This window comes from Hippoglossus hippoglossus, chromosome 10 (genome assembly GCF_009819705.1).
Source record: "Hippoglossus hippoglossus isolate fHipHip1 chromosome 10, fHipHip1.pri, whole genome shotgun sequence".
NCBI classification, from domain to species: Eukaryota; Metazoa; Chordata; class Actinopteri; order Pleuronectiformes; family Pleuronectidae; genus Hippoglossus; species Hippoglossus hippoglossus.
In genome coordinates, this window is record NC_047160.1 from 11,138,437 (window position 1) to 11,162,678 (window position 24,242).

General features: G+C 41.3%; 3 protein-coding genes across 7 annotated transcripts; 1 reads left to right on the forward strand and 2 right to left on the reverse strand.

The window, feature by feature from the left end:
* Positions 1 to 38: 38 nt before the first annotated feature.
* Positions 39 to 11,670, reverse strand: fam193b (family with sequence similarity 193 member B). The gene is made up of 11 exons (XM_034598235.1): positions 11,374 to 11,670; positions 9,415 to 9,693; positions 8,536 to 8,722; positions 6,231 to 6,449; positions 5,283 to 5,703; positions 4,972 to 5,155; positions 4,641 to 4,874; positions 2,140 to 3,205; positions 1,949 to 2,024; positions 1,736 to 1,808; positions 39 to 412 (listed from the first exon to the last, which is right to left on the reverse strand). Exons 1-11 carry the CDS (start codon positions 11,530 to 11,532, stop codon positions 386 to 388), a joined length of 2,925 nt encoding a protein of 974 aa, XP_034454126.1. The 5' UTR covers positions 11,533 to 11,670; the 3' UTR covers positions 39 to 385.
* A 2,675-nt stretch (positions 11,671 to 14,345) lies between these two features.
* Positions 14,346 to 18,580, forward strand: mxd3 (MAX dimerization protein 3). The gene is made up of 6 exons (XM_034598613.1): positions 14,346 to 14,534; positions 15,663 to 15,762; positions 15,943 to 15,972; positions 16,099 to 16,213; positions 16,384 to 16,549; positions 17,225 to 18,580. The coding sequence occupies exons 1-6, from the start codon at positions 14,465 to 14,467 to the stop codon at positions 17,341 to 17,343; spliced, it is 600 nt and encodes a 199-aa protein (XP_034454504.1). The 5' UTR covers positions 14,346 to 14,464; the 3' UTR covers positions 17,344 to 18,580.
* Positions 18,581 to 19,487: 907 nt separating this feature from the next.
* On the reverse strand, positions 19,488 to 24,080 carry prelid1a (PRELI domain containing 1a). 5 transcript variants are annotated; one of them, XM_034598416.1, is made up of 6 exons: positions 23,763 to 24,073; positions 23,342 to 23,479; positions 21,718 to 21,943; positions 21,514 to 21,627; positions 21,184 to 21,262; positions 19,488 to 20,438 (listed from the first exon to the last, which is right to left on the reverse strand). In XM_034598416.1, the coding sequence occupies exons 2-6, from the start codon at positions 23,431 to 23,433 to the stop codon at positions 20,317 to 20,319; spliced, it is 633 nt and encodes a 210-aa protein (XP_034454307.1). In that variant the 5' UTR covers positions 23,434 to 23,479; positions 23,763 to 24,073; the 3' UTR covers positions 19,488 to 20,316. The 5 variants fall into 5 exon arrangements, with proteins under 5 accessions (XP_034454307.1, XP_034454309.1, XP_034454310.1 ...); XM_034598418.1 differs by having other exon boundaries at positions 20,266 to 20,438; positions 23,945 to 24,080; XM_034598419.1 differs by having other exon boundaries at positions 20,317 to 20,438; positions 23,342 to 23,476; positions 23,945 to 24,077.
* Between the last annotated feature and the right edge of the window lie 162 nt (positions 24,081 to 24,242).

Sequence of the window (24,242 nt, forward strand, 5' to 3'; positions counted from 1 at the left end):
ACTGAAGTCAGAATGAACTTAGAAAACAAACACCACACTTAATTTTTTTGTCAAAACTGTATTGTTTTTAATCTTTCTGAACGAAAGATTCTTCACAGTATCAAAAGTGAACTTTAAAAAAAAGAAACAAGCCAACATACACTTGGCTATTATTGGAATAGTATAAATCTACATTCGAAACATTAAGATAATCTTCTCTAATTGAGTATAACCTGAAAAGCATCAGAGATGTTATATGAAAACAAAATCTCAGAACACAGATTCAGGAAAGAAATCATCCCTCTCAGTGAAAGCCATCAGCTAAAACGTGGTTACTGGTGTCAATCCCCAGGCCCTTGTTCCCAAAGGCATCAAGTCTTCTGGGGTATTTGTCATTCAAAGATCATCAAGAGGTGGACTTGAGATCGGCTAGCTGAGGTGGAGGGTGCCAACAGGGTCACAGTACAGAAAATAAACAAAAAAAGAGTAGTATGGTTGAAAACATATCGTAGACACACAACCTCAGGAAACATATGACAAAGGCTCAAAAGGGCCCAAAATAATCACTCAGTATGTACAAGCATTGAAATTAACTGTGTCAAACAAGGAGTGATGGTTCCAACGTTAAAATGAACATTGCACTCTGGTGTACCTGTCACTGCTGGGATATAGGGGGTTGAGAGTGAGGAAACCGTGGTAAAGGACTTTTCTCCTACAGATGGCAGAGTGTATATTGGTTATCACTAAAAGATATTTGCTCAAGATTAACACCAAGGGAGGATTGATATTGAAGCAACACGCAACAGCGACACATTGAACTTCGCCCGATTACAGGACTAGGGGACAGGATTTAGATTTTTCTCTTCTACACTTCATGCATGGGTATCTAATTGGAGTTAAATACTTTTTTTTATAGATGCATCCCGTGAGCCAAGTGTTTTACACAGCAATTTTTTTCAACAAGGTTACATTAGTGTTTGTGAACTGAAAACTGTCAAACATTTCATGTTTTTTCCACATTTCTGGAGTTTGTACAAAAGGGAACAGTGTAGAGGGAAGGTCATCAAGTGCTTGTCTGTAAAATTTTCTGTCACTGATTCCACAACAATTTGATCAAATTCAAAGAAATCCAATTGAAATTCATGAACAACCACTAACGCCTGTGAGTAAAACCAATGCAGTGGTTGCTCTCTGCAGAAGAGAAGTGTTTTTTTCCCCCTAAAAAGGTCAAAGTGTTGTTTTGTGCTCCTTCTTGTCAGTTGTACAGTATTAGACAAATAGTCTGTAGTGTCTACAGAGCCTTGTGTAATAGGTCAAAATGCCAAGCACCAAATCGAACTGATTGGTTTTCAGAAGTTTAACAACGTTAAAATGTCTCAGATTTTGTAATAAAAACATTTATTTTCATGTAAGATAATTGTTTACATACTACATACGTGAGCACATGGATGCAGTGGAGTCAGACTTTTATCCATTTTTGCATCTCTCATTTAGTGAACATTGCGATAAGAGCAGAGGGTCGAGTCTGCCTTGAGACAGATCCCTGGCTTCTTAGCCACAAGTTATGTTTCAGTCTCCTGAATGAATGGAGTTTGATTTTGAACCTGGGCCCCTTGGCTTAGTAAGAAAGAGAAGAAAACGGGGAATGAGAGAACGCCTCAGGTCAAATAACGCTCTACTGAAAGACTGTGTGGTGAGAATTTTTTTTTTTTATCTCTGGCACTCATCCAAGTTATTGAGCTGCATTGGAAGGAACCTTTTTGAGGCTGAAGTTGGACCAATTCACTGCTACCTTCTGGCGAGTTTGTTTTGCAGAATCAAGGCAAAACCTACAGGGAACAAAGACAGACAAACAAGAAGAGGAAAAAATAATACACAGATTTAGTGATGCTTCTAATATTTATCAACATAACAGCTAAGCTCTTATTCTTTTCCTGACCCACTGTTGTATTGCTGTTGTATAGTTTACCTTTTGAAGTATTCCACTTCCCTATCAATCTCATCCATTTGTGTTGGATCCACATCTTTAGGGAGAAATACATCATCTAAAGAAGAAAAAAAGACGAGATTAAATATTAAATGGACAGATTAAAAAAAATTTGAAACAACGACAACAATACACACATTGTTGTGATTGTAAATACAAACATCTTCCCGTACCAACAGCACTGGATTTTTCACCCTTGTTCTTGTTCTTCTTATTTTTCCCCTTGGATTGCTGCTGCAGCTGCTGTTGCCCATTTGCTATAACCGTGGGGTGAGCTTTGCTTTCTGCATCCGGCTCAGCTCGACCTCCCCGAGTCTCTGCGTCACCTTTCCCCCTTTGTGCATTCGAGAGGCCACCATTTGCTCCATTTGCTCCCTGTTTGGATGATCTGCCCTCCTCGACCTTCTTAAGTCCGTTCCTGTGGTTGTCTGCAGTGTGCTGCAGTTGTTTGCTCTGGACTTTTGAGACATTCAAAGCCATTTCTTTAGACTCGCTAGGTTTCTGTGTTTCAGTCCCGGCGGCCGCTTTTATTGGTTTGCTGGAATTTTGCTCAGACAGAGATTGCTCCTGTCTTTGCTGCTGCTTTTTATTCTTCTTCGACTTCGCACCACCGTTCCCAACAGCTGCGTTCTTGGGATCAGGCTTGTCCTCCTTCGATTTCGCCGTTGCTAGGGCTGACATCTGTGGCAAATTGTCAGATCCAGTAGACGTGCATCTTTCTGGAGAGCGAACCCTTATGAGTTTTGAGAGACTGGGGGTTGTGGGCAACCGCTGGATGTCCTTTGACCCAACAATGACTCCCGACGCTGTAGTGGTGGTGTTGTTAGGAGATGATACAGCACTTGTGTCCTCCCATCCATTAACCAAATCAAGGTGGCTTTTAAACGATCCCAGTGAAAGAGGGGCAAGGTCGAGGTCTATCTGCTGCAGGTCCGAGGAACCATTGAGATGGGACAGTAAATGGTTGCCCTCCAACGTGGCGGCCTTTTTTGGGAAGTCATTGACATCCAGATTGAGGTCATACATGCTAAACGAGGCCCGGATTGAGTCTTTGATGGTGTTCTTAATCTCTTCCAGCCGACTGGTGAGAAAACTGTTGACACGCTCAAGCTCCAGCTGAGGCCAGTCCAGCAACCGGCTGGCTTCAGAACCATCAGGAATTGGCTCGTCAACAGACTCAGATGGATCGGAATGAGGGTCACTGCCTGCAGCACCCATGTTGCCCTGCTGAGCTTTTTCCTGAAACAGATGATGTACAGACATGAGACCAAGGGCAAATACACACATAAAATGTAACGTTACCAGGACAATACATAACTAGGGCTTCGAAGCAGCACAGTGCGGGCCCGAGCACTAACCTTATGCGGCCGCGGGGGAGAGCGGACACGGACTGGGCGAGTTTTTATTTTCTATATCTTTGCAGTGAATGAATTTCATCATTCAGTATTTCAGATATTCCCCAATTAACTTGTTTATGATAATCACAAAAACAGAATTTTTCCTTTGTTACTTTTTGAATAGAAATCATTTTTGTATCACTACCCTTCTTATGCACAACATAGGTCAAAAATGACACGTATTTATTTCCTGTGTTATTTCATGCATGAGTGTTTCTTTGCTATATGTTTGAAATAAAAGTATTTTATCCTTTAATATTCTAAGAATTCATTCAATATTTTGTTCTTGATTAACACAAATCATAATTTTCCGTTTTCCTTTCTTACTTTATAAACAAACGGAAATTTCGTATTTCGTCATCACTTTTACACACATGGGTAAAAAATGACCCATACAGCGTGTATTCACTACGGAACACCTACCATTCATCTCACACAGCTGCTTTTGCACATCTGATGCATGCAAGTCTACTTAATAGACTGATTGATATGCATTTGAAAATATGCTTTTGATTTTCTTTATCCAGAGTGTTAGTATGGCTCATTTCAGACTTATGGTTGAAATGGTCACAAAGAGGCATGAGGAACAGGATGAGGAAAATGAGGAGGCAATTCTTAGTCTTGATTCTGAGTCTGAAATATCTGATGCTGAGGACCTAGTAGAATAATAGACAGGATCAAGCTGGAGTTGTGGGTGTGTCTTGGAATCCAGCTCTCCTTAATGAAGAAGGCTCCTTTGATGACTCATTGAAGGAGCCTTCTTCATTAATGCTATTCATTTGCGAAACAAAGAAGACTCTTCTAAATTAGGAAGGAAGAATAAGCTATAAAAGAATATAGCAAAGAAACACCCTGCCATGCATGCATGAAATAACACAGGAAATGAATACGGGTCATGTTTGACCCAAGTTGTGCACTAGAAGGGGTTTGCATAGCTTGTGTATCAAAGGGTTGACATAGTCAGAGTAATCTTAATGTTAAATTGAAACATGGGAGACATTTTTAGCAGTTGTGCTTCAATTAATTTACATTATGGAATTAAAAGCCTTTACACTTGGACAACAGGATTCAGATTGTCTACAGACACATGAGGGATTTACAGGAGACAATGCATGCATGTGATCCTGTGTAGCTGTTTACTGTTCACTTTCTTAATGTGAAACCAGAGCTGAGGCCCAGTTTGAATAGAGATGCTTGTGTTTAGGCAACGCTTACCACTGCAGAATGTTGCCGTCTTTGGTTAAATCTTACCATAAGTTGTTTCTAGAGTTTCATACCTTCTTCTTTTGTTTATGTCGAGCCCGTTTGGCAGCCTTGGCACTGTTCACAGGTTTGGGCTCGGAACTGTTTATGAAGTCTAGCAGCTCGTCCACGTCTCTGTTGTCGATGACACCAGGCACCGTCAGGTCTGAATCTGGACGCTGAGGCACCTCCTCCTTACGTCGGGTCAGACGTGAGCGGAGTTTCTCTCGGATCTCAGCATAGTTTCGGCTCGTTGGTGCAGCTGGAGGCTGTGACAGAATAATATATTAAAATATTGATATTAGAATTTATAAAGGGAACTCTTTACCACTCCAAACTACGTTACAAGAAAAGGTTTCTAAGTACCGCATTGTGTCCGAAGAACTCGCAGTAGCAGCAGTCGCAGTACTTCCCGTCCTTCTGGTTGGTGGAAGAGGAGGCGCAGGAGCTCCTCTCAGAGCTGCTGTCTTCATCTTCCCCTTCCTCCAGCTCAGACGGAGGATGACACAGCGTCCCATTAGTCATTTTGTGCCCCTTACATGCTTGGTCCCTACAAATAAGAAAGAATTGACATTATGTTATCAACACCCAGATGTTCTTTGTATTCTGAATCAACACAAAGCCACTTGCTGTCTTTTACATCCTCTAAAAAGAAATGTCCAGATATCAGTCCTCACCTGCAGGCTCCAGCTGACAGATGACCTACATTGGAAGTGGCCACCGTTCCCTGACTGTGTCCATTACAGGGGTGGTTACAGCCTATTAAAGACGTGCCCAGTTTGTTGTGTTGCGTGTTCACAGCGGGAATGTGGGAGTTTTTGCACGGGCTGGGCTTGTGGACAGGTGTTGGGCTGTCCGGACAGGGAGAATTAAGTTTGGCTGTAGGGCCGTGGAGATTCGGTACCAGCGGGGAGAAGGGAGCGTGCGCTGCATGGGCGGCTACACTGGGGCCAGACGACGAGGTAACGTGACCGTGCTGCCCAGAGTTTGGCTTTGGGGGCAGGAGGGAGGAATGCTGGGACGACAGGCCGGTGGGACTGTTGGGGGGCACCGACAAGTCTGTGTGTTGATGGTGGTCACTGGGGTGGAAGGCTTCACCTGGACAATGGAAAATATGAATAAAATGACTTATTCAAAAATGATCTATTCACAAATTGTTTGTTCTACACAGTTCATCTAATTTGATTTCTTATTTGCACAAGTCTATATAGACTAATCGACATGAGTAGTACTAAATTGGTCCACTTTTCTATTGATAAACAAACAACGACAACAAAGTCTAGTAAAACCTGAGTGACCAATATTTTTTTTTAAATTATGCTTTCCACTACAGTAATGGTAACCAATTACTCAATAAAAAATATATACATATAAAATCGAAATTAAAGAGTAAATTCGTGAGTATTTACGTTGAACAATTTGAGCAGATTCTACAGGGTTCCAGTTATAATAAATTCCTTTTGGGTTATTTTGTTAAATCATCACACCTTTGGGCCGCACTCACTTCAGTTCGCCAGCATCAAAACTACGTTGTGGTTGCATATGATAATAACTAATAGCCTGAGAAGTGGGCTGATTTGGCACAGGATCACCCAATTGAACACTAAGAGTCAGGGGGAAATTACCTGGTGGCGTTGGACGCCGGCACATGGTCTTGAAGTGCTTAGGAGTGGTTTTACAAAGGTCTGCTGAGGTAGACAGGGGGTTCCCAGCAGAGGATCCACTGGTGTTCTGGGATGACGGGTGACTGTAGGGACAGACTTTGGTCCCTGATGTTTTCGCAGATTTCCCAGGCGCTTCATGAAGTCCTCTTTTCTCATGAAAGGCTGATCCCAGTGTTAAACCTGGAGATGGAGAAGATTCAATGGATGTATTAGGGCACTGATGAAGACAATATGATTATGATTACTGAAAAGGAAAATACTCCTTTTGTATTACAGACATCATTTTCATCTAGCAAATGAATTTGTTAATAAATTGTGTTATAAAACTGTGTTAAGCTTTAGAGGAGCAATACAATAGTTTTTTTCTGGCCATGCCACAAAAATCCCCATGTTTGGGAAAGTTTTACTATTTCAATGGTTTCCAATGAATCCAACTTTCCAGGTGCTGAGACTTGAGTAACGCATGCAGACTTTGTAGACTGTAGTTTATATTATGTAAAAATAATTCCTCGCTCTTCCGAGGCAGGTTATTTGAAACCCTGAAGGACATTAACATGTAAATCAACCATCATTATCAGTAGACACAGCTATAAGTTACATTAATGTCCACTTTAACATTTACCATGATATATAATGAAGTACATAAAGTTCCTAAGTTCAGATCGAACTCAAGACAATTTAAAAAAAAGTTTTCCACAAGCACAACTCACAGCTAAACATCCATTGTTTCAGTCCCCACCTAAATAAGTCTTTGAAATGAAATTAATTAAAGTTGTTTGTGCATGTGTACAGGTGTGCACGTGCCATCGCTAAAGGTTTAAATACAATTCAGCAAAATTACCCATTTGTGCAGTTGCTAAACTGAAAATCCAACCACACATGTGCAGTTTGTGCACGAGGTAGGTTTCCAAAGTGGTTGAATAAGATCCGGAAGAAATCAAAGCAACGCTGTATTTCCCTGGTCTATGAAAGACACGTTTCACTTTCACATTCAACTCGCTGCTCGAGATACATCTTTCAGATATTTTCTAGCTAGACACATTTTCTAGGACTCCTAGAAACTTCTAGTTGAAGGACAGAGAAATAAGTTATTTGAAAAGAATGTAATGTCATGACCATGTACTCAGAAAACCGGGCTAATATAATCCATGATCAAATTTAAATCTAACTTGCAATGATTCGATCACAAAACAATTCTTGACGCTTAATGCATCTCAATTAGTGGTTTTCAAAGTAATTATGTCGGTACGACAACAATCCTAACTGGATAATCACTTATATAACTCACGGAAATGGATTAGCTCCCATTTTCATTTCTGAACTATAGAACAGCTTAGGTATGATTTCTCAGCACATGAGAACCATTGTTGAACCAATGTCCAAACTGTAGCTTTTAAATGAATGAGAGCAAGAGGAAGTTAGTTTTAAGATCTTCTCTGTTCTCCTCTAGGTGCAGTTTCCTTGTCTGTGCTTTAGAAAAAACATATCAAATGTTGAACTTGTTATTATTGGCTATAATTAACATTTCACACCATTAAAATGTTTGCGCCGTGTTTCTTGTTATTTTATATTTTTAACACTATAGTTACTCCTTTGTAGTGTACAAGTATATTAGTTTAAAAAAAAAAACATAATAAAACACTCAATTACACTGATGTTAGTTTCTACATGAATGCTTAATATTGTAAGAAAAAAAGCACAATGACAAAATGTATGTGAGAGATGATTGTTTTTGAGGGTAAAGTTGTCATTACATTGAAAAGCTGCAACTCAAAGTATCTAAGAAATGTTAAGTACGGTAGTTTCTGTGACTCATGGTTTTGTTGGAATTTAATAAATGATCAGGTTATCAGAATCAGTTATGGATATTTCCTAACTGCTGATCAAAGCCATACTATCTGATTTAGTTAGATCACCTCCATTTCAAATTCGAGTGCACTTCAAAAGTTGTAACAACAACCTTAAAATAACTTTGCACGTTTCATATTGCTGAGCTCGAAGCGCCTCAGGACACAAAGCATCAGAAGCTTTTACAAGATGCCTCTTTGTTCCTCTAAGACACCGTAGACCAGCACATGAACAAAGAAGCCAGAAATGTATCACACATTTATTGCTGAGCAAGTACCCTAACAAAGCACTCCTGGAGCTCTGGTTCTAAACAACATTTGTGTCCATTTCACTAAACTGAAACTCACAACACAAGCCTGAAATGAATAACTGTCCCTGTCATTAAAGGTTGTGTGGAGTCGTCCCTGTGATCACAGACCTTGTTGTGAGTGTGAAGAAGTATTGTGGTTGCAGTGTTCCCCTCCATTGGTGTGGGCAGAGTTCCAGAGACCTGACAGTTTGTGGGCTGACAGGAAGGAACTCGGGTCCCAGTCTACAGTACTTTGCTCTGGGTAACCGTTCCCACAGCTCTGGGACTTACAGGAGGAAGAGTGTGACAATGGTACCTGAAGGACAAAAAAACACTGAATTAGTTAATCATCAGGAGATCAACACAAACTTACATTTTGGCACACGTAGGAGCAGCAGCTTCTAATATGATGGTTACACAACTGCTCCTGGTCTGTCTCCCCTCTCTCCCCCTATCTCTTCTCTCCCCTCGTTTCTACTCAACTCTCCTCTCTTTCTCCTCTCGCCCCAACCAGTCGAGGCAGATGGTCGCCCACATTGAGTCAGGTTCTGCTAGAGGTTTCTTACAGTTAATGAGAGCTTCTCCTCTCCACGGTCACCAAAGTGTTTGCTACTTGTAGGAACTGTGGAATTCCTTTATAATTTTTAAGGTCTACACCTTACTATGTAAAAAAAAAAAAGTGCCTTGCGATAATGTATGATGTGTATGATTTGGGCGCTATACAATTTAGATTGAATTGAACTAATCATGGTAGCAAAACAAGGGAGAGAAAACAAGTTTGGGCAACTCTTGTTGCCCTACAAGCTGTTCTGAAACTAATTGAATCCAAGGTGACATTCAGACTGACAGATTTGTAGTAAGAACATGCAAATACATTGCTCTGTACGATGAATAAAGATGAGATTATGCCAGTCGACAGACACAAACAGAGATGAACTAAAATGCAGTAAAAAAAAGAAGTGGTGCAAAGGACCCCGGCGTGACCCAAATCAGTCCCCTTTTATTTACCGGCGTCGGATGCTCTTGGCTGCTCCGCCTCTCCTCTTCTTCCACACTCTTGCAGCAGCTCTGACAGATCCACAGAGGCACCTCTCCCAGCAGGGACTGAGACAGCGAGGGCACCGCGTCTGCAAGCTTACGCCCTGGCGCCTCCCGCAATAAGGCCTGGGAGAGCGCAGGCACAGCGTCAGCCAACTTGGTCCCGTGGCCCCCAGGGAGTCCATTCGTGGAGCTTGCTCCCCAGTCCTTGAATTCACGGTGGCACAGGAGGCAGCAGGTGTGCATAGGCTAGGAGGAGAAAAGGAGGTGGTTAAATACTCTGATTACCACTCAAACTGAGATGTGTGACACAGAATTTTGTAGGTTAATTAACACTAGAGGGAAAAAGTATGGGTCTGTTAGGCCTGATGTCTCTCAGAATCATTTCTAATATAAAACAGGGATTTTTTTATGTGTGTAATCATTATCATATTCAAACTCTTTGAGTTACTTCCCTCTGGCAGGAGCCTGCGGACCAATAGGACCAAAACGTCACACCCCAAGAACAGTTTTGTCACAGATGCAGCGGCCTTATCAACACGTCCCAGGACCCCAACATTGCACTGCCTAAATATCCTCGACTGTGACAGTGGTTGAACTCTCTGAGGCCAATAATGGTCATACTGTAAAACATTCAATTTGCAAATATCTAACATTCATAATGTATATATCTTTTTCTAGTGTTTGGCATATTATACTGTCCCCTATTTCTATTTATATATTTGTGTTCATGCACAAGCATCTCAAGATTCCTTCTTTGTATAAACCTACTTGGCAATAAATCCATGACCCTGATTATGTGTGTGTGTGCATGGACAGTGAGTAATAGATTAGATGTACGAGCAAGAAGACTGCAAAGAGTGATGCAAATATAAAATGGGGTCTATCAACTCTGTATAACTATTTAAAGGAAAATTAGCTGCCATTAGTTTTACCTCGATGTACCAAATAAACTGTTAATATACTGATAGATGTTTTCCAGTGGGGATCAGTAAACAAACTTATAATATAGCAATAAATACATTGCACATAAGGATCAGCAGGTTTTTCCTAAGTTACACATTTCTTCAGAAAACGTTACATGTGCTGTTATGACATGTTACACATGTGGTATAAGCTGTAGTAGCAGAGTCCCTACAGGGGTCAGAGGTCACGTGTAAGGTTAGCTGAGCTCCAGGCTGCAACAGTCCCTCATCTCAACTTCTCCAATGTTACCCACTCGGATGCAGCCACCGCCGAGCATCACTAGCATCACAGAAACTACATTCTACCGTGCACTGAAACTTCTGACATTAGCTGCTGTCAGCACTGCGACAGCAGGTTAGCTCACAGAGCAGAATAAACAACACAGACGACGTCTGGGGGTGAGCCACCCTCGTTATGAACCCGCAATCTCCTTTAGCTGTTTGGCTAGTAGCTGTTAGCCACCGCCGTCTGGCTGGTTCCTGCGGATGGGCTCGAGTGTAGCACGTTTGCAGCACGCTAGCTGTAGCCCGGCTAGCCTGCTGGCTAACGTTAGCTGGGGCGGATGAGGAGTTGTGAACGCTGGAAACCAGACGACCTGTCCGAGGCACAATGTCACCTGTCCGGGCAAAGGGAGGTGGGCTGCAGCGCTAGCCACACTTGCCCTCCGAATGCCGGCAGGCTGGGTGGGCGATTCTGCTAGCCAAGTTGAGCATGTTATTTATTTATTTACATATCGAACGACGTACACCCCCCACATCCAGCACCACTACTACGTTAGGACTAAAATAGCCTCCCACCAAGCAGCGTGTGTGTGTGTGTGTGTGTGTACCTTCACCTCTGCAGGAGCTAGCTACACGGAATAAAAGCACAATGGAGGATGCTTGAGTTAGCAGAGTGTTGCTAGCGCAGAGGCTAGCTAGCCTATTTTCAAACAGAGGCAGCGATTGACTTGCTGCTAGCTACCTGGTTCGCCCTGGTGGTGGCCAGCCGATCCAGCCCAGCATCTCCACCGCCACCGCCAGCTGCATCGCCGGGAGAGACGGGGCTCTTCGGTGCGGTCTGCTCTCCGGGCGCCAGCTCCTTCTGGGCGACCCCTGGCTGCTTGCTTTTCTTCCTCGCCATTGCCGCGATGTTTATGGTGCGCTTTGGCCAAGTTTGCACCAGTTTCGGTGGTTTCGGGGGCACACTTTCGTTTCTTCTCGGACCTCAAAATGTTCTATATCTCCTCCAGTCAAGACAACAGTCAATATGGCGGAGTACTGGCACACTCGGGAGTTCATAGGTTAAAGATACTGCTGGCAAAGAGGCTTCACTCCTATCCGGGGAATCCCACTGAAGCCGTGCGCAGACAGTGAAGCCGGATGCCGCCATATTTAGTGAGGTCAAGCCTCTCCTCCCACTTTCCTCTGAATACAGCCTCAGTCGGAAAACTTACAGCTGAGAATAACAGCTCAGTTATTCAAACCCCCTTTTCTGCGTGTTACAGTATGTACTGAACATACAATTTTAAAAATATATTATTATTTATCTGTAAGAATACTTTCTATACATTCTGTAATGTAAAAAATAATATTATAGATAAAACTAGAATGGCACTCAGAGCCCTTGACTCTGCCAAGGCCCAGTAGTCTCCTTAAACTGCACCAAATTTCACACACACTCATATATATTAATCCCCTAAATCTGCCAATTTTATTTTTTAATCAAGATCAATCAATTATTCCTTCAAAAAACAATGGAAAATGTCGAACAAAAAACACCCGATCTCACAATGTTAAAAAAGAAAAAACGGAATCTGTGCCCTGATCCAGATCTGCACCAAAATCGAATGGGTCCTTCCCTGACCAATACAACATCCTTTCACCAGGTCTCGCAGTAATCTGTCCAGTAGTTTTTGCATAACCTTGTTCACAAACACACATTCAAAACAGCCAACAAACAAATAGACAGGGGTGAAAACATAACCTCCTTGGCAGAGGTAATGAGAAAGATGAAGGCTGGAGTTGAGTTATAGATGTATCTTTTTTTTTTTTTACACATCTGTGTCCTGTTTTAACTGCAGGTTTACCGACCTATGGACCTTACCCTTGAACTCTCAATTATAAACCCTGATGTGGGAAATTCTTATGTTTTGGGTTCGACATCAGATAATATGAGTCATTTCAATCAAACCCATCATCAGTGGAGCTCATAGATTCATCACGAGAACATTCATTTTACTCCAGTGTTTTAATCTAGTGGATCGAGAAAGATTAATCAGCTGCAATAGAAATTTATCCTAAATAAAAAAGCAAAAATCTAAAAGTTTGAGTTGTAGAAAATAGTCAATGATAGGTAATCCCAGTAATGGCCTATCATCAATTTTTGGAATTTGCAGTTGGTTAAAACTGAGTGTGAACATTCAGATACATAGTTACATTGAATAACTGTATTTCAACATTTAGTAAATATAAATACAGTCACTGAAATGCTTTTAAAACAAGTTGAGACTATATGCAGCCATATTAGCCTACTTTTTAGAGGTCGCACTACAATCATCCTTGCTGAGAAATATCATATAATGTACAATATGATTATGAAATGATAATATAAAACAAACCTTTATTAAGTGCCACTACAGGTCAAATTTGCCATGTGACAACTGCAAATGGATAGTAAAGAAAAGAAACATCCATTAAGAATAATAAAGAAGTAAACATGCACTATAAACATAAGGAAATATAAAGATGAGAGCAATACAAACATAAGGAAATATGTAAAAAAGCAATAATATATACAATCTAAACAGAATATTTCCAGTGTAAACAGAAAATATTGAACTTGAACAGACAAATGAGTGTTGCACAGTTAAATGAAACGGATGATACTGACATGATAACTATGACAGGAATGTCCCATTAGTGCCGCCAGCCACACCATGACAAATAATTATTCACAGATCAGTGTCTGCACACACATGTTTTTATTTAATTTACAGTATTCGTGCAGGGGAAATGTTTCTGTGCAGGGGAACTGATAATGTAAGAATGTGTGTCATAAATAAAGACTGTGCAATATGTGTATCCAAGATGTTATTGTAAAGGTGGAGCCATTTTGTGTACTACTTGAATGCAAGAGCTCTCTGAAATCTCAGTTTCTGTCCTCACGTTGATAAAAATAAAAGACAGAGGCCTCGCATATGTAAAGACGGGTAACAAAGTAATTTTCAACGTACACTTCTGCATTTTAATGTGCTTGGATTACTGACATGAAACCAAACATCTGGCTCAACAGGAAGAGAAAGAGACAAAGTGAAGAAAAACTTTGTCAACTTCACACAATAAGTTTCTGTCGTCTCAGGTTGAACAAACCCAGAGTTTTCAGGGGTGAATAAAAGGGTCAGTTAGAGCATAAATGGGTTTAACTTATATGTTTCAGGTTTTGATTTAATGGGGGCAATTACATAAGCTCGTGTCACTAAATGTCTGAAAAATAAAGGTGCTGTGGAGGGGAGGGGCTGGGGGCTTGACAATGACGTATTACGTCTTTTCTCGGTGCATTCACTAGATACGGGAAATCTAATAATTTAGTTTAATTTATTGATTTATAAGAACAACACACACTAATCAACATTTATGTAAATTTGACAGCTGGCTAATGTTCAACTGCTACTTCATGGTCAGGAGTTATTGAGAAACACGTTTACTTTGACAGTGTTTATGACGTTGTGCTACATAGAAATGGGTCTTTGCCCACCTTGATTGATGATTGGTTATTTTTGTATACTTGCCGTTTTATACAAAAAGTAGGCTACTGCCATATAAACCCACGCGGACCAGAGTGTGTCACTTTTTCTAGGAGCAAATACTCGCGTGTAAGGGCAATATGAGGAAGATAGTCTAATATCCGAGGTTAGGATGGGGTACATGAACGCAGCATCAGTGTTTGGGCTGTGTGGGTTGTGGACGTAGCACAGACACAGCTTCATCTGCTCCAGGCTGCAGACTTCAGAGCCGCAGGAACGTTGTTTAACCCGGTTTACTGCTTATTTACCTCGAAAACAACAACAACAACAATGGAAGGACACATGTGCAACATCCAGGTGCTGCTCCGGGCCGCCGAGTTCCTGGAGAGGAGGGAGAGAGGTAGGTTTTTAACCGACAACTGTCAGTCTGCAAGGGGGGAGGAAGTTGCTTGTTGTTGAACAACAAAATGCACAACGGAGACACACAAACTATGCGACCAGAACACACCGCGGGGACACGACACACAGCAGAGGATCGAGATTGGAGGGAGATTTTTTTTTTTTTTTTGCAGGGACTTTATTAGAAGCGATCTTCTCCGTTTGACTCAGTGACCTACATATCCGAGGCATCATTGTACTCGAAGGCGCCAATCTGCTCCCGGTTTGAAAAGGAACCCGAGCGCTCGGAGCCGTGAATGAAAGGGAGGCAGAAAATGCACCGATCGACCAGTTTCGTTCACCCGCCTCGTCCCGCAGACACCGTCTCAGCTTCTTCCATGGACCGAACCGTGTGTTTTAATCAAAGTGAAGGATCAGTGCGTGATGGCGCCAAATCCAAAAACAAACCGCCCGGCAGAAGATGCTGATGACAGCGGCACAAAGTCTTTGTCCTCATCTCACTTCAGTCACTTCAAGCCTGAGGACGAGGATCATTATAACATAATAATAATAATAAATCACCAGTCACAACACGGGAGCTCATTCATACGAATCATTGAATGTCGTTTATATTTAGCACAAGATAACAAAATAAACCTTGGTTAGTTCCACAATGGGGGAATTAGCAGTGCTACAGCAGCAAACAGTCAGGTCAGAAAACACCAGTAAAAGTAATAATAAGTAGACGTGCAATATTAATTCGACTTTTTATTATTGTTATGGGTGGTCGTGCCTAAATTCTTTGTCACACGTCTAGTGTTTTTATTCCTTTTTTAATTACATTTTTTATGTTTACTTTCTACGTTTGTTTTTACTTGTGTTTTTTGTTATTTGTGAAGCACTGTGCAACTTTGTTTTGAGACGTGCTGTGTTATTATTGTTGTTATGTTTACCTGTGAACAACATTTTATAAATAAGAATATAATTATAAAAAAGAAAACAAGGGGGGTATTATTCCCATGTTCCAACCAACACTTTGTCCCAGACAGACACTTGTAGTCTGTCGTCGTGGGCTAAAAACAGAGACCACACCTTCTGAGAAGTGTTTATTTCCTAACACAGCTGTGACGGGATGTGTTTTCCTGCACAGAAGCAGAACATGGATATGCCTCAGTCCTGCCTCTCAGCCCAGGTCACTCCGATAGGAAGAGCAAACAGAAGAGCAGGAAGATATCTGCTGGTGGCAATAGGTGAATACATGAATACATGACATAACACAACTGACAGGAGGGTGTGGCTGTGAAAGCCTGACTGTCTGCTTTGATAAAAACGCCCCCTTTCAAACACCAACACTATGACTGTCACTGCTGAGTTGCACACTGTATATTTCTCAACTTAACCACCTTGTCTCCTCTTGTCTGTCCCTGCAGGTCGGTTCACAACGAGCTGGAAAAAAACAGGTAACTCATGTTTTTTTTTTTTTTTTTTTTGTGATAACCTACCTTCAAGGTCACACTTATCTTTAAACACCCTGCCGGCACGGACAAACCTCATGAGTCGCTGCTTGTTGTTGCTGTGCTCTGCAGACGAGCTCAGCTGAAGCACTGCCTGGACCAGCTCAAGGAACAAGTCCCCCTCTCGTCCGACTCCGTGAGGAACACCACCCTCAACCTGCTGAGACGAGCCCAGCTCCACATAAAGGTGCACACAGAAGCCCTGCACTGTCCGCATACGCAGTTTTAGGTGGTTAGGATGTTAACATAACTTTTAGTGACCGTGTTCTCGTGGCCTCCAGGTTCCATCTTCGCTTTGTCTCAAGGTTTGGTCCACAGCTCACTCCTTTCTCTCTCCTCTCCGCCTCCTCCTTTCAGAAGCTGCAGGACCAGGACGAGCGTGCGGAGCAGATGAAGGGTCGCCTGCGCTGGGAGCAGAGGGAGCTGCGGGTGCGGCTGGAGCAGCTGCAGAGGGGCACGGAAAGGATCAGGAACAACAGCCAGGGGTCGACCATGTCGTCCGAGAGGTCGGACTCCGACAGAGGTGGGTCTCATCTCAGCTAAGTGGTCCGAACAATGCCAAGTCATAGCAGAGAGAGTTTAAAGGATAGTTTACCATGATTTAAGACTGTGTGAGTACAATTGTCAAGTGGCCCTAAGGCAGATTTGGATTAATGTAATCATTCGTAAAAATGTGCTCCAAATGGCAGTGATGGGGGAAAATCCACAGATCTCATTCTGTGCAAAAAATATTATTTGTATTAAGCTAAGCTTCTTTTGTCCAAATATATAATCAATTAGCAAAATGTAATCAACAGCTTCAATGTTTTATTCTACACTCCTGAAGACTTGTGTGTAGTAATAGAACATAATAAATTTAAGTGATTGTTTTATTCAGCTTTTCCCATATTGTGATAAGGGCCCGACTGATATGGATTTTTTGGGGCTGATACAGATAGGAAGTAAAAAATTACTGACACGGATGTCAGCTGATTTATACCCCAAAAATGGCCAAGACATTTATTTGAGTCATTTATTGGCTGACCACTAAATCAGTTGGGCACTAGTTGTGATAGACATCAATATAAAAAAAATATTGTCGTAAATGAAAGCTAGTGATGTTGATCATGTGACCCAGCCCTGGTTTTACGTACCACATAACAGGAGGTTTTCTTCATATTTCCTTCCGCTGATGATTCGATGTTTTGTTCCGTTACAGAGGACGTGGAGGTTGACGTGGAGAGCATTGTGTTTGACTGTGTGGACCCTGACGGACTGAGCATTACACAGGCTGACGCAGACCACTGTTACTCCAGCATGGACAAAGCCTGGCTATGACGGCAGTTAACCTTCTGTCGCTTAACTTGCTGTCACCAGATCGAAGAGGAGAAGACATGAAAACATTCCAAAAATCAAGCAAATGGAGGACGAGGGACGATGGGAAGAAACGTTACTGTACAGCTGAACACTTTTGTTTTCTTTTTAAACAGGAGGAGCAACTTTCCCCCTCAAATGATGTCAGACTACAAGCTAAACAATAATGTCGGTTATGAATGAGCTATGTCCATTTGCACTGAATAGCAGTATAAATCACTGGGCTGGATGTAACATTGAGCATATACAGTATATTTTTTGGCATCAACCACTGATGGCATTTGATTTTGATTTTCAAAGCCATGAGGTGTTTGTTACCCACAAGGATTCAAACAGTTTATTCATCTTTTTAAGGGCTTTTCCAAACCCAGCTAAGGGCTTTTTATTCAAAACTCTTAACTTATTCTTAACTCCACTATGTCTGTCCAGAATTCTGCCTTAAATCAGATTTGATCTAGTATTCTATACAGCTTCTCTTTAGCACTAAGTTTATATTTCAGTAAAGACATGGGTAGCATGCACTTAAACATTAATCTGGGCTATGTTTTGTATTATTGTCCGACTATGTTACGTTCAGTCATTGTATTGTTTTTTTCTTTCTTCTGTTGCACAAAACGTTCACACGTTGCACTTGTTTTTATCTCAGAAAGATTGTGGTTATATCCAACAGGAAAACAGTGGGGAGACATTGACTGGTCATATTTGCACAATGATATCCGGCAGTTAACTCAACCATGCAGAATTTTAATTTGGTGTATTTTTTTACTACACGACTCTGTTGAAGTGCGAGAACTCCCTGTGTGAAAGAGACACTGTGAGCATTAAGGTGGCTCTTTGCACACATCTAATGACAGTCACTGTTTGATTCACTGCTAATAATAACTGATGTTTCTGTTTTCACGACTGTACACTTCGCTGCTTGTGCATTTTGTCATTTAGAATGTTGACTATGCATGCAACAAGTACACCACTCAGGCAGGTAGTTTCCACTTGTAATGATTACAAGTATCTATTCTATTCATTGCTATATATTTAATAATTGAAGGTGCTTTTTCTTCCCTTCACTTGTGTATATGCAAGATGCCTTATTAGCTTTTAATAGTATGTATGAATTCATCAGTCTCTCCGCCCAGTAATAATATGTAGCATTTTGTACTGGTGTAATCTTTTTATTTTTATGAATAAATATTTTCTATATTTATGTTGTTTATGGTTATTTTTTACAAGAGTTGTAAAGGTCCTTGCATGATGTCACCACTCTAAAAGCCTCTCATAGACACCTTTAATAAAAGCGCATACAAGTGGAATATTTCAAAAAGCATGCACGTCCTGAATGAACTGAATGTTTTTATACTTCAGACACTGATGGCGAAATTATTTCATGTTTGTATAAGGGTCTGTCAAATCTTGAAACTTGTTCAACTGATTGTTAAAACCAAATAGAGGAAGAAGGGAGGCATAAGAATATCAGAGGAGGAATGAACAACTACATGGAGGTATCAATGGAAGTGTACCAGTTTGCTTGGAAAAGTTGGATTTTCAATTATTTTATTACACCCTCTCAGAAATCTCATTATGGTAATAATCCCTGTTTGCTAGAGAAACTGGAAACCAAAATGCAAACCACCATTATGCTTTTTGGGGATTGCCCTGTTAAAGAGTACTGGAGATGGACACAAGGTTCTCCACAATATATATATTTAAAGTGAGGTGGCCCTGGAGAGTAAGACCATATACTTTGGACAAAAACCCCAAATTTCAGAAAAAGCTGAATATTTAAAGTATGAAGAGTTGGAAAAAGAAAAATGAGGGCCTGTATGTCGTGAACGAGCTGAACGTTTCAGTGGTTAAAACTGGATTAACTATGTGGGAGGAGTTCGTGACCAACGCCTAAAATTTACAGGAAAAGCTGAATATTTTAGAAAGTATAAGGAGTTGGAAAAGGAAAAATGAACGAGTTGAACATTTAGATGTTTGAAATCGGTAGTAGAGGTATGTGGGAGTTGTTGGTGACCAAAGCCCGAAAATGATAGAATGATAAAAAGAAAAACTACAGTGTGAATGTTATTACACATAGATAAGTGTACAAAGTCATTCCAACACGCTGATAACAAATAAACTGTCCTTTTATTGACAAGTCGATATTGAGTTGATACAGTAAGAGCATACTTTTATATGGGTTGTATCATCAGATCAGTTGGGTGTACAAGGTGTCATTGTTTCCTTTTGTATACACATTATGAATTGAAAACACTGCTCTCCATGGCAACCAGATCGTACGACGATATCATCAGTGCTATGTTCTTCGTATAAAGCTATGGTTGCCAACAACAGGACATTTCTTCAGTCAATTAACTTCAACCTGGTAAAATGATTAAGATGGGTGGCTGAACGGAACTAAAATAAAAAGACAATAACAACTTAAGTAAATCACAAACATTTGCATGAATCAGATATTCAGTGGCGTGTTCTTCTTAGACAAGAGGCTGGTAATAATGTGAAACTATTACAAAACAACATGACGTACTTTTAAAGGAAGAGTAAAACGTTAATGGGCACCGAGGTTGAACAAAGGTCTGAGGAACTGTGTCAGGGTTGGCAAAGTGCTATTATCTTTTTATGGCAGCTCCTGCCATGTTGGGCCCTCCCTTTCTACGCTCTTTATCTCTGGTAAATACTGAGATGATCTGGTATCATAAAGGAAGAGCATGATTCAGCATGGCACGCACGGGGAGGCTGCAACAGGCTCTTGAACCCAGCTCAGGCCTTTTATGGTCCACCCACCATTTTCATTTGGATGCTTCCTCATAGAGGTGTCGTACCCATGACTGGGATCAGTCTGCCTTACCCTGATGCTTGTCTGAACAATGAGAGGGGGGGTAAAGATGAATCTGTCCCAGTGTCAGTATCTACACGACCCGTGATTCAAGTAGATCTTCACACATATTGTTTCTTCTGGGCCTGTGAGGCGAAGTCTTTGGCTTTCTCCTTAGCTGCCAGTGCTGTCTCTCTCGCTCGCTCCGTGGCCGTTTCTGTCAAAGTTCTGGTTGGAGTTTCACCTACAGAGGAAATATAATGTTGACCTTAATTTGGCTGATCGATGTATTTATGTTGTTCAGGAATACAGGTGCTATACCCTGATATTCTTCAGCTGTCTGTGTAAGTCTGCTTTCAGACATGTACAAAACCCCTGGACAAAATTTCTAGAGGGGCTGTTTGTTTCACATTTGACATATTTTGACATTAAATTCTCTCATAATAATTATATTATTATGAGAGAATTTCATATTATATTATTACGATTATTGTTATCATTATGAACACTAGTTAAGCTTAAAAATGCAAATTTTTCAAGAATGAATTCAGCAGCTTAGCTACAAATACTGGAAAACTACATGGAAATGTAAAGATAAAGCTGAAATAAACAAAACTTAAAATCATAATCTCGGCAGTAGTTTCCTTTTTCTGCCACACCCTTGTTTAGAAGCTGCTGCCCAAGTTTTCCACACACACAGGACAAAGAGCTCTTGTGTTAAACAGAGTGAACTCGAGAGCAACATAGACTTCTTCATACTTAAGATTTGACTGATGTGTAACATGTCAACCATCAGTTCATCTTGTGCTTCCTGAATGTTTACAGCTTATCTACCATCAGAGCCCTTGTTTCCCTTTCATAGCAAATTCCAGCAATAAGTGCAATGCACAAATTATTATTGTTACTAGTTACACCACACTCACAATTCATCAGATATACATGTAAATGTCAATAGAGATGAATAAGCTAGTAACTGAATGAGAAGTTACCTTGCATTCTGGCCAGTACATATTCAAACCCCTTCATGGTCTTTGTAACACTGGTCTTGAACCTTGCGAGGCCAAATTCCTGGAAAGAGAAGACACATAGTCAATCAAGACAGAAAATAGCTCTTAGAGAATAATGTGTCAGCAACCTGTAACTCATATCCCATGTTTACTTATGGACAACAATTAATAAATCACAGAGATTACTGAGCTGTTGCATCTTAACACAGAATATAACAGATTATAAATGACAGATCGCTGGGTGAGTGTTCATGTCAGAGTCCACTGATCTGTGTCGTTACATAGTGCTGAGCTCCACTTTACTCTACTGACCTGAATAGCTCTTGAGAGCCCATAGACATTGGAGGAGATCCAAGCTTCTCTCTTCAACTCTGTCCAGCTGCTGTTGTCAGGGTTAATTCGATACTCGCAGCGCTCTTCCACAGACTGGGGCGAGGGCAAAAAACAAGGGAAACGTTAGGCTGTGTTACGACTCTAAGCGACGCTATGCGCATATAGATTCAAGCCCCAGGTTACCATGAAGCGAGCGTGGGTGATGTTCCATGTGAGTGTGGTCATGGTCCTTTTTTGAGGGTCCAAGACGGAGTCCTCGATGATGTAGGCGTGGCTGGCCATGTGCTTTGGAAGGTACCGCTCCATCCAGCGAGGCGCTCGACTGACTTTGGTCAACAGACGTCTGGAAATCAGGCAGTTGGATGGAGTAACCTCCCTGAATATTATGTCTTCAGTCAAAACATGGTTGCTGTGGGAGAGAAGGAAATGGTATGGATTAAGGCAATACTCTATGTAGGGCTGCAACTAATGATTATTTTTATTCTATATTCTTTTGTCGATTACTAAATTAAATGGTTCATTGTTCAGTTTTCACTGTCAGAAAAAAGCCTTAAAAACGGAGATATTTAATTTCAAATTACCAATAAACAAACAAAGACCCCTCTCATTAAGAAACTGAAATGATGTTGACTAACTAGACAGTAGAGCTGCAACTAACATTTATTTTCATTGATTACTCTGCAGATTATTTACTTGATTAATCAACTCAACAGTTTGGTCAAGAAAATGTAAGAAAACATCACATTTCCCAAATCCGATGTTGACTCAAATTGTTTTGTTTAATGAGCATTTCTAAACCGAAAGATAATATCACATATGTATTCAACTATCGTATGAGTAGGACACTAAACATGGACCAGTGAATTTCCTGAACTTTATATTTTCACTGGGAACGGGTCCTCTCAACGGAGGCCGCCATGTTTTTTTACAGTAGCCCAGACTGGACAAACTAAACACCTTTTGAGTTTTAATGACAACTCGAGGCTACCACAGGTTCTCTTTCATGTTTGGTAGGGGAGGGTGAGGTGAGGGGTATTAAGCTGCAACATGCAACTTCACCACTAGGTGTGACTACATTCTATCCAATGTACCTTCAACTCCATCATTGATGGACACTTTTCTCTGTAACAGTGCCACATAATCAGTTCACATCTAGTGGTGAAGTTGCGTGTTACAGCTCAACACCCCTCACCTCACAATTCCTTTCCAAACAAGAAAGATAACCTGTGGTACCTTCAGTTGTCATAAAAACTCAAAAGGTTTAAAGTTTGTCCAGTTTGGGCTACTGTAAAAAAACAAAAACAAGGCAGCCTCTGTAGAGAAGACTCGCTGCAGATTTAAATATAAAGTATTTGAATATAAGATTCAAGATTCAAAACTCATCATGTGCACAACAAGTATACAGTAGTCGTTTGAAATGCTTGGGTCACAGGCTACCTTCTAGCCATGCTCAAAAATATAAAGGGCCAATTCTATGGAATAGAAAACAACAATTCGTACAATTTACATGATCACACATAAGTGAAAACATCACTAGGATTATTTTCTTATTAAATATCTGCCAATAGATCCCTTTCACCTAAATTGTAGACATGGAACCTTTAAGTGTGTGAAATGGTAAACTACAAAAAAAAAGCTCTTGACAATCAAATGTATTAAAAAGCACAATATTTACATCTGAACCATAGTGGTACTTGCTAGTGTATAGCATAGAATTGAAATAAGTGAGTGCACCATTTTGAGTCAAAATCCCAACACTTTCCCCAGCACATAGAACACACACACACACACACACACACACACACACCTGTAGGGGTTGGGGTACCGCTGCCAGAAAGCGATACACACTTGGTCCCAGCTACTTTTGAGTAAACCGGCGCAGCTGAAGTATTTCACCATTGTTCCCACTGTTTATTCTGGCAGCAGCAGCAGCAGCAGCAGCAGCCTGGGTCAATACAGAGCAAACACAACAGGTCATCAGTTTACTACGTTACTTCAGCCCGTGTATAGTTTGAGTAGACAAAATGTGACAACACAGAAAGGTGCCAATGACTGAATGAATGTGCAGACACATGTAGAATGAGCGAAAGCCATCGACAGACACTTTCTGGAAGTTTCCAGCGAACCGCTGCTCGACAGCAGAACGCATTAAAAACACCACGCTGAGTTTTACTGGCTCGGCTCGGATCAGCCTGTGTTCCGACATTACGACCACTCTAAAAACTCACATATAAAGAGGTTACGTCAGCTATAACGACACTGTCCCATCTGTCACGTCCGCACCGCTGAGCCCCCCCTCGTTAGCATGAGCTAGCCTAGCATGAGATATGGATGAAAAGCCAGGACCCGGAAGTTCCCTTCGCCTCGGCATTCAACGGCGTCAAACCTCGGATGGCGGAGATGGTTTTACCTGTGTGGGGACCTCGACATTCAGGAGATACGGGTCAGCATGTCTCGCTGCTGTCGGGACGAACCTCGCCGCGCTGCCCCGGCCACAAGTCCTGTCACACCGAGGCTGGATCTAGAGGGAAGGTCACGCTCCACGACACTTCCGGTATGTGGTGCAGCTGTTCAGTCCCAACACTAGGGGGCGCCACACGACTGTATAAATGCCACACAGTGTCCATCAGAGCGGCTGTTATCCAAAGAGGACACTTCATACACTTTGGATCAAATGTCCTTTAATGTAGATCAATATAATGACTCTA